The sequence below is a fragment of the Miscanthus floridulus genome, chromosome 6 (genome assembly GCF_019320115.1).
Source record: "Miscanthus floridulus cultivar M001 chromosome 6, ASM1932011v1, whole genome shotgun sequence".
NCBI lineage: Eukaryota > Viridiplantae > Streptophyta > Magnoliopsida > Poales > Poaceae > Miscanthus > Miscanthus floridulus.
In genome coordinates this window covers 6640024-6650585 of record NC_089585.1, presented here as the reverse complement: position 1 = coordinate 6650585, position 10562 = coordinate 6640024, and the positions used below count along the sequence as shown (strand labels likewise).

Below are 10562 nucleotides of genomic sequence, written 5' to 3'. Positions count from 1 at the left end.
TGTACTATTGCAGACTATTATATTATGTATTTGTGGTACTCACTCTTATAGTCTCGTCGACTTTTATATGTATATTTATTTTGCACTATTATTCTTTATGAAATCATGTCAAAATTAGCTTTTGAACCTGCTATTACATGTCTCTATGATCAGTTCGGTATTGTTCGGTAAATACCAAAACCGAACCAAAAGTAGTGAAACCGAATTTTCTCGGTACCGATTTTTAGAAGGAACTGATCGGTACCTATTTGTCAAATGACCGAATTTTTGTGGAAACCGAAGTAGCGAACCGATCGATTGGGTATTACCGAATGCGCAGGCTGAGTTGTCAGTTCCAAGCGAAAAACAGAAGTGCAGGTAGCCCGAGTCTCGCCGTCGGGAGGTCACCGTACTGGTGGATCGGCCTCTATCCGCCATAAGCCATGCCAGACCCTTTTCTTTTTCGAGTGAAGTGAAGAGGGATCTTCGTTAATTGCTCAAAACGCCATTACAATCACGAGCAGCTAGCCGACACACGCGGGAATTTGACTACACCACACTGTGACACTGCACACTGTGACTACTGCCATTACAATCTCCAGTACCGATTTACACCTACTATATAGTTAGTAGGAGTATATGTTCTGCATTAATACTATACAAGCACAAGTGAGCATGATTACGATCTCTATGCGGCCAACAGATTGACCATGGAGAATATCAGCCGACGCTAAAACTGTTAGAACCAGGGGATCATAAGCTACCAAAATGGCGGGACAGAAACAGAACCCATGTTTCCTTTCATCTCCGAGGCCGGACGGCTCCGATCGAAGTCGTCGACGAGGAGGAAGATGACCGGGCCGACCTGTCGTTCTCCTCCTTGTCCTCGCTGAATGCCTTTTGAACCAAGTCTTGCAGGTCATGTAACCTCCTCTTCTTCTCCGTGGATGTGTCTCGCCTAAGGGAAGCCAGCTCGGTTTCGTCATCCATGATCTTGTCGAGCACTTTTGAACACCGTGGGAAGAAACGCTTCCCGAGTTCCACTGGTACACAGAATTCAGCTTGCGATTAGTCCAGGTTCAATCAGAGAAACAAAAAAGCGACAGTGTGCCTGCCTACAGCTTCCAAGCAATGGAGACATGCAAGACTAGTACCCAGTTTAGTAATTCGAGGTTAGATCAAAACTGTACGTGAGTACATTAAAATGTACACCTTCAGGCCAAATATATATCGTTGTCTGTCCTTGATTCACATAGTGATTCAGATCTAATGATTTTTCAATGTAATTTAATTTACACGATTTCTGTAAAGCCCTATAGGCATTTCAAATATCAAACCTAGAGTTTAAGCTTTCCATCACTACAGATATGCTGAAGAAGTCAATAACAGTACATTCAAAATAAAGTGCTGTGGTTAAAGAAAGAGGGAAGCTGAGCGTCACCTGTTTTGGATAGGGCTCTCATCCGAGCCAAGTTCTCTTCCTTCATTGTGAAAGGAGTATCGTTCAGGTCAACTGTCCGCTGAATCTCGGTAGGCAGATTAGCATTAGAACCAAGGGTAAATTCCAGGGTTCCATCAACTTGAGCAATGTCCATCGCAACCCTTGCCTCCATGGGAAACAATATCCTCGCTAAAGCAACTGCATAACATTAAAAAAAGGACACATGAAGACAGAAGCATGGAAGGCGCTAGTTACTCAAATAATCGCTGACAAAAAACAGTGTTATCTGTTCAATACCGTACCAGCCACATCTGAAGTTCTGAACAAATTATTCTGAAAAAACATGGCACTGTACACATTTTCCAAAACAAAGATTACCTCGGTTTTCAAGGTAGAGCAACCTTCCACGTGCAGAGTCTCCTTCTATCGCAAGAGAAACTGATGCTTCTCCAAGTTGTGGATCCCTTCTTTCAGCTTGCTCTAGTATCTCGATACATAATCTATCTTTAGGAGAAGGCTTTCCGTCCTCAGTAGGCCCAAAGTAATCCCCATGCTTTGTAAGTCGTTTAGAGATCTGTACTGCTTTTCTGTGATCAAATGTGAGATCTGATGGCCGAGCTCCCTTGGTCAAAAGAGAGACGATGATTTTAGGTTCCCTTCTCATAGCAGCAATGTGAAGAACCGTATAACCTCTTGGGTTCCTATGATTAACATCTGCAAGTGCGAGATCCAGAAGTTGTGCTGTGATCTTTGAGTCGCAATGTTCGACAGCATAGTGTAATGCATATGCATCATCAAGATTAGTTTTTCCTTCCTTGAGTAGCATTCGGACTAGCTCCACGTCATCAGAATCCAGCGATCTGTGTACTCTTCTTACATGTATGTTAGGGAAGCCCTTGTCCTCTGGCGAAACTAATCCAAGACTTAGCCTTGCATCAACAATTTCTTTGACAACATCTGGAGGCAACGCCTTCTCAAGAGCAATCATATCAAGATTTGACCGAACTACTACATCAAAGCATCTCTCAAGCAGTTTCACACAAGATTTGTTGCATAAGTTGGCAACAGACAAGATCAATGGGAGGTTGTCCACATCAACCTTATCAAGGACATCAAGGAGCTGCCACTGCAGGGAGAACCACGTGGCTCAGTAATGGCATGTTAAAACAGAAAAATTCATAAACAATTACAGCGATATTAACACATACTAAGCAAGAATAGTAAACGGCCATGCCTGCACATCAGTGTCACTTGTATAAAGCAACAGTGGGGAAAAAGCAAGAAGCACCAAATATCGACTGATCTTATCAGGGATTCTTGAGAAAGAACTAAATACACAGTAAAATATACCAGAATACATAAAAACAGCTCCAGGTCCCTTACTGATATTTGCCTAAAATCGCTATCAGAAATGGGGAAGCAAGTAGATAAGGAGTACTTGTGTTACTTTCTTCATAGTGGAGTGAAGAAGCTCTAAGTAAACAACAAATTTTGTATGCAAGGTATTTCACCATAACCTACAGAATAGCTTATGATCGGAAATTCGCTTGCTTCTTAGACCGTTTTATTTTCCTTTATAGAGATAACCATTTGGGTTTGTTTGAACTACTACTACAAATAAGGACCCAGATGGTAACTTTTCAAGTATCGCGCTCCATAGATGGTTGCATCATCTTATATCTATACACACGGTAAGAATTATGTGGAACAACTATGATGGCTTCTTTTGTTTGTACGTTTATCCTTTCTGTATATAGGTGTAAACTATCGGTATCCCAGCAGCCCAAAATAGATAGTGCAGAGTTTGAGGTGTTTCTACTCAGTACTCTACAAAAAGTTAAAAAAAAAAGAGTAAACAGCTTCATCAAATCTTCATCACAGTTATTGCAAGTTACCCAACAACACATCTTAGGTTAGGGGAATTCGTGAACCTGGAGCGGAACTTTAGCCTGTAAAATACATTTATCCAGATAGTTTCGGATCAAACTGAACTTGGACCAAATGGGTCAGTCGTTCAGACTTTCAGTGCGTGGTTTGAACTGACTGATGACTTATGGTGCAATAGCGCTGTTTATGCGCACGTGCAAGCAGCTGTCAAATGCGCACGACTCAACTTGTCCTGGTCTACATCTAGAAGTCTAGAGCTGTTTACCAATGATTACACTATCAGCACGAGCTTACTGTCGTTAGATTGATCTCTAATCCCAAACTGGGCCCAACGGCCCAGTTGGGCCTTTGATCCACGCTCTGATCGGGGGCGCCCAGCTCACTATGGCTAGAGGGCCCTGTCACACTGCGCTATATACAGAGGTGGGGGCCGGCGGCTCTGAGTACGAGGTTTTACCGTAAGCCGAGCTCCCCACCGAAACCTAAACCCTAATCCCAATCGGAGAGGGGCGCATCCAGTGACGGGAAGCCACCAGCCGCGCCGCGCCACTCCACCTACGTCGACGACTTTATTGACCTCTTCCCCGAACGTCGCTGCCCGTGCGCAGACTTCACCGACGAACGAGATGGCGGCTTCTAGACCATCTCCCTCAGCGGTGTCAGGTTCGACACGTTCTTCTTCTATTCCTCTCTGTCTCTCTACTCTCGATATCGCATTCACAGTAAAGAGAACCCGCTAGACTTAACCCTAGATGATCTTTTCGATCTGATGCCGCTTGTACAATTAGAGAGAGGGATTTTGAATCCTAAAAGATGTCCTATGACCTTAAGCATAGGAAGTGAATCACTACCAACAAGAAATGTTTGGCTGTGATAAAGAACACAATTGTGGGCTTAATCCCAAAGTGTGATATGGTCACCGAGTACCTCGATAGAATAAAGAGTAGGTTCACTGGCTCTTTAAAGACATATGCTACCTAGCTGATAAAGCTGCTGGTGACAGAGAGGTACTCTAAAAATAGTGGCATAAGAGAGCACATACTAAGGATGAGCACTTTGACATCTAAGCTAAAACCAATAGATCTGGCTCTAAAGGAAGAGTTTATTATCTATTTTTTGCTTCCTTACCAATAGAATTTGACACTTTTGTTGTCAACTACAACATACAGCCCGAGAAGTGGGACTTAGAAAGGCTCATGGCTATGTGTGTGAAGAGAAGGAGAGAATGAAAGCTGTCAATGATGGCACTATCAATTATGTGAAAGACAAAAAGAAAAAGAGTAATAATGCTAACTCCTCCTCAAAGTCAAAGAGAAAGGGTCCCATGCTGCATCAGCCTCAGTAGAATAAGACAATAAGTTCATAGTAGAGAAAGACCAGTGTCTCTATTGCAAGAAGACGGGACATTATTAGAAAGATTGTCCTGATTACTTAAAAATGATCATGACAAAGAAAGGTGAGAACATTATTACGTTCATAAATAAATCCTTATATGTACAGTATTCAAAATCTACTTGGTGGATTGACTTAGGTGTAACTGTTTATGTCGATAATTACTTATAGGGATTTCGTTCGACGAGAACTACGCAAAGAAGAGAAAGACACGTTAAAATTGCAAATAGAGTCCGAACAGATATTGAAGCCGTTGGCGATCTTTCTCTAGAGCTTTCTGATGGCTTCACACTTTTACTTAGAGATATGCTTTATGTCCCCTCTTTACAGAGAAACTTAATTAGTGTTTTATGCTTGGACAATGATGGATATGATTGCCATTTTAGAAATGGCAAATGTAAGATAACATTTAATAATGCATGTGTTAGTCTTGCTATCTTACAAAATGAGCTTTATTTGTTATCACTACGTGATGATGTGAATGTTGTATGCGATGATGGAAACGTTGCGTGCGACAATGAGAATGTATCATCGTCTACGGATGTAAACAGAAAACGAAAGAGAGCTCACGATGTGTCGTCGAAATTATGGCACTGTCGTTTAGGTCATATTTCGATGGGAAGAATAGAAAGACTAGTTAAGAAAGATATTCTTTCTCCATTAGAGTTTTCAGATTTAGAACAATGCAGAGAATGAATAAAAGAAAAGTACGTAAAGAAAATTAAGAAAGATGTCAAACGAAGCGCAGGAATTTTACAGATTATTCACACAGACATCTATGGTCTGTTTCCTGTAAAGAGTGGATGGTTATGATTCGTTCATAACATTCACAGACAATTACTCCCGTTATGGCTACATTTATCAAATCAAAGAAAGAATAGAAGCATTGGATAAATTTAAGATATTTAAGGCAGAAGTTGAAAACCAACACAATTTAAAGATTAAGATAGCCAGATCCGATCGGGGGGGGAGTACTACGGTCGGCATACCCCATATGGCCAAGTTCCTGGACCTTTTGCAAGGTTCTTACAAGAGAATGTCATAGTAGGCCAGTATTCTACACCGGGCGAACCTCAACAGAATAGAGTAGCTGAAAGACACAATAGTACCCTGATGGATATGGTGCGTAGTATGATAATTGCTCCACCATACTGTTGAGCCTGTGGATGGAGGCATTAAAAACCGTCATTCATATTCTCAATAGAGTACCAAGTAAATCGGTGTCCAAAACACCGTATGAGTTGTGGATAGGAATAGTACCCTCACTAAACCACTTACGTGTGTGAGGGAGTCTTGCTGAGGCTAAAGTATTTAACCCAAACATTAGGAAGCTAGATCCCAAAACAGTAAGTTGTCATTTTATTGGCTATCCAAAAAAGTTAAAAGGTTTTCGTTTCTACTGTCCAGATAGACATACAAAGTTTCTGAAAACGAGACACGCTGTCTTCCTAGAGGATAAAATAATGAGGGAGAGCATGGTAGCTCGAAAAATTGACCTTGAAGAGAAGCAGGTGTATGCGCCCACTCCGATGATTCATGAGCCATTTTTCTCAATATCTGCTGTCGCTGCACCAACAGTGCAAGATACTGTGGTGCCAGCACATGTTGTTATTTCGCCTGTGGCAACAATGAATGACGATGATGAACCTGTTCTTCAGAATCCTGTAGAACCTATTGCTACACATGAGGGGGAGCAACAACAGCCTCAAACAGAAGATGTGTCAAATATGTAGACCCCTAAAAGGTCTCAAAGAGTTAGAAAATCAGCTATTCATACTAACTATGAAGTATACAACACTAAGGAATTTCAAATAGATGATGATCCCACCTCATTTGAAGAAGCCATGAGAAGAGATTATTCATCAAAATGGCTTGAGGCCATGGACGATGAAATGAAATCTATGAATGCTAATAAAGTTTGGGACTTAGAAATAATTCCTAAAGGAACCAAAACAGTAGGTTGTAAATGGGTCTACAAAACAAAACTTGACTTTCAAGAGAATATAGAGAGATATAAAGCATGACTTATGACAAAAGGCTTTACGTAAAGAGACGAGATTGATTACAATGAGACATTTTCTCTAGTCACATGTAAGGATTCCTTCAGAATCATAATGGCATTAGTGGCACATTACGATTTAGAATTACATCAGATGGATGCAAAGACGACATTTCTCAACGGAGACTTGGAGAAAAATGTTTACATGGCACAACCGAAAGGTTTTGTCATGGAAGGAAAAGAACGAATGTGATGCCGTCTAAATAAATCCATTTATGGATTAAAATAAGTTTCAAGACAGTGGTACTTAAAGTTTGATCAGACAATAAGAAATTTTGGGTTTAAAGAGAATATAGAGGACAATTGTGTCTATGCAAAGTTTAAGAATGAGATGTTTATCTTCCTTATCCTGTATGTGGATTATATCTTACTTTCTAGTAGTGATGTCAATCTAATACTGGAGACAAAGAATAGTACTTGCTAATAGTGGAATATTTAGATTCTGATTATGTTGGAGATAATAGAAAATCTACGTCTAGATATGTATTCTCTCTCGCATGGGGAGCTATTTCATGGAAAATCTCAAAGCAAACCATCTCTACATCGTCCACAGTGTATGCTGAGTTTGTAGCGTGTTATGAGGCAACGGGGCAGGTGAACTGGCTAAACAAGTTCGTACCCGGTTTGAAGGTGGTTGACGACATCTATAGACCACTTAAGTTATACTGCGATAATAATCCGGCAGTACAGTATGCTCACAACAATAAATCAAGTGGTGCTGCCAAACACATTGACATAAAGTATTATATTGTGAAAGATAAAGTCTGGGACCATGTCATAAGTCTTGAGCATATAAGTACCGAAAAGATGCTCGCGGATCCGCTTACAAAAGGCTTACCACCCAACGTGTTCAGATAACATGTAGTCGGCGTGGGTTTAAGAGAAAGCCTATAATTACTAGACAAAACAAGGCCCAAAATTAAATATCTATTTCAGAACAGAGTGGTGTGTTGTAGTTGTTAAATCTATCGGCAATTGACCATGACGATGAAACATACTCTATGCGTTAATCTGTAATGGAATGAACAAAAGTAAATGATATAAAATTGAAAGATCGTAGGAGATCAAGGGGGAGATTGTTAGATTGATTTCTAATCCCAAACTGGACCCAACAGCCCAGTTGAGCCTTTGATCCGCGTCCTAATCGGGGGGCGCCCAGCCCACTATGGCTGGAGGGCCCCTATCACATTGCGCTATATATAAAGGTGGGGGCCGACGGCTCTTAGTACGAGGTTTTACCGTGTGCCGAGCTCCCCACCGAAACCTAAACCCTAATCCCGATCAAAGAGGGGCGTAGCCAGTGATGGGAAGCTACCAGCCGCGTCGCCCCGCTCCACCGACGTCGACGACTTCATTGACCTCTTCCCCGAACGTCACTACCCGTACGCAGACTTCACCGACGAACGAGATGGCGGCTTCTGGATCATCTTCCTCTGTGGTGTCAGGTTTGACACGTTCTTCTTCTATTCCTCTCTATCTCTCTACTCTCGATATCGCATTCACAGTAAAGAAAACCTGCTAGACCAAACCCTAGATGATTTTTTCGATCTCAACAACTGTCACTATAACATGCAAATTTGGATGATTAACAGTGTTTTGCATGTGCAATGGAAAAACAATCCGAGGGGCATGTGCAAAAACAGTATGCGAAAGGGGTGTGATCTTCGTTTGCCGCTTCAAGCAGCATCTGCATGCGCTGCTCAACGGGCGACGAAAGTTTCGTTGCAAGCCACCGATTAATGGCAAGAACGCATCCGCAATCAACACGCATAACAGAAAACCGCGAAAACTAAAAAGGCGCCATGAATCGCTGCCCAAGTTAGCTAACATGGGCGGCGCGGCGCGGCGTGCGTGGCGTGACAGAGACAGAGAGGGTTCAGAGGGAGATGGAGGCGGACCTGGAAGAGGTTGGTGAGCTCGGCGACGTCAAAGGTGGACGCGGCGAAGAGGACCTGCGCCATGAAGGCGACGGCGGGGCGGCAGCCGACGTGGGCGCAGGCGTCCTCGTCGACGCAGAGGCAGGCCGCCTTGGGCAGGGCGGCGACGCGGCCGCTGTAGAGGTAGTCGAGCACCAGCCGCAGCGCCTCGTACCCTACCTCGACCTCCTCGCCGAGGAGGTCCCGGAGCTCCACCTTGCCCCAGTCCTTGCCCTTATCCTTCTCCTCGCCGGCGCTGGCAGCGGCGCAGCGCGCGAAGACGTCGCGCAGGAAGGGGCTGCGCGCGCAGAGCACGCAGCGGTGCACGCGGAGGTCGGGAGCGCCGGGCACCGAGATGCGCGCGTCGGAGAGGAAGGCGAAGTCGTCGGGGGAGCGGAACGCCGCCGCGAGGTTCTCGGAGAGGCGGCGGAGCGCCTGCAGGTCGGCGTCCGCCGCATCGGCTGCGGCGGCGCCCTCGACGGAGCCGCTGTCGGAGTCGGAGAGCGCGACGGCGGTGAGCTGGCTGTCCATGGGCTCCATTGGCTGGGCGCGGCGCGCGGCAGTCGTGCCGGCATGCCGGAGATGGTGGGGAAGGCGCAGCGACGAAGTCGAAGCGAGCTAGCGAGCGAGGAAGGAGGATGGGGCGCGGGGAAAGAGACGGATTTATGGCATTAGTAAACGGCTGCGACTTAGGTGGCAGATGGGGGAATGTTCCCATTTGACCCCTTTCCTTCTTGCATTTTGGAACCAGATCCTGTGCTGTGGTTGACCAACCGATTCTTTATCACTTTCTTGCACTAAGTCAACGATATTGCTCTAGTAGAACATCTTGTGTAGTAGTAGTAATTTTATTAGGTTACGTTTGTCAAGGATCTTGGATTCTCCGTTACATGAGAATCTCTTAAGAGCATTATTTCTGGTGAGTGATTTGAATCAGAAATCAGAGACATTTCTCCTTTATGCACTAGGACGAAGAATCAAGCAAAATGTGGCATCTGAGTGACTAATTCACTCCAACATTTGTTCCTACATTTTCCATTTGCGACGTCTTGTTGGGACTTTCTGTTCGCTTGTCTTATGAGCCGTATTGTTTCAGCGAAGGAGCGGTGTTTTTCTCTCACAACAAATCAGCGAACAGTACTTTCAGCCATGGCTTTTCAGCGTAACATTTCCTACCCTAGCTCTTGATTTCACCAATCGGGAATCTTTGAAGACTTCAGAAGGCAGCTTCAAGTAACTTTCTTCATGGAAATTCTTGTTTTACTCAGCTAGAGTATTTGGGCAGTAAAAAATATATTCATCTTTGAAGGCTTACAACCCACTCAAGGAGCGACCAAACAAGTTTTCCATCAAGAATTTGCTATGCGGTTATCCACCGAGCAGAGAAGAAATACTTTCCTTCAATTGTTGCATGCATGGATAGACACTCCGTTGTAATTTTCTTTATTTTCTTTCTCTTCTCCTTTGTCTCTTGAGCCATTGTACAACTTCTTTTACCTCTTACCTTTTCAATAAGTTTATAGTAGAGGTTTTCCCCTCCTGTTTGCCTAAAAAAAGTTATGAAACCATTCAACGAGGAAATGATTTCACAAAAATGGTTCCCGCTATTATGGCATGTTTGGATATCATGGACTAAACTTTAGTCATCAAGACTCTAGGCTAGGTGTATCCAAACAAGTGGATTAAAAGGAAACTAATTTTAAGTTTCCAAATCATTCATTAGTTTATTATAGTTGGCAAATGATGTAGACTAATATGGAGTAAAAGGTGCACATGAATCTTATATCTAAACGGCGCTAGCTGAATTTCAAGTGACTAAACTTTAATTCTGGTTGATCCAAACAAATCCTTAGGGCAGACTGTTTCAAGAGAGAAACTGCTAGATCTG

General features: G+C 43.4%; 1 protein-coding gene across 1 annotated transcript; it reads right to left on the bottom strand.

Moving 5' to 3' along the window:
• Positions 1-504: 504 nt before the first annotated feature.
• LOC136457522 (BTB/POZ domain and ankyrin repeat-containing protein NPR1-like) lies at positions 505-9333 on the bottom strand. Its single transcript, XM_066457554.1, has 4 exons — positions 8657-9333; positions 1799-2546; positions 1421-1618; positions 505-1022 (listed from the first exon to the last, which is right to left on the bottom strand). The coding sequence occupies exons 1-4, from the start codon at positions 9212-9214 to the stop codon at positions 781-783; spliced, it is 1746 nt and encodes a 581-aa protein (XP_066313651.1). The 5' UTR covers positions 9215-9333; the 3' UTR covers positions 505-780.
• Between the last annotated feature and the right edge of the window lie 1229 nt (positions 9334-10562).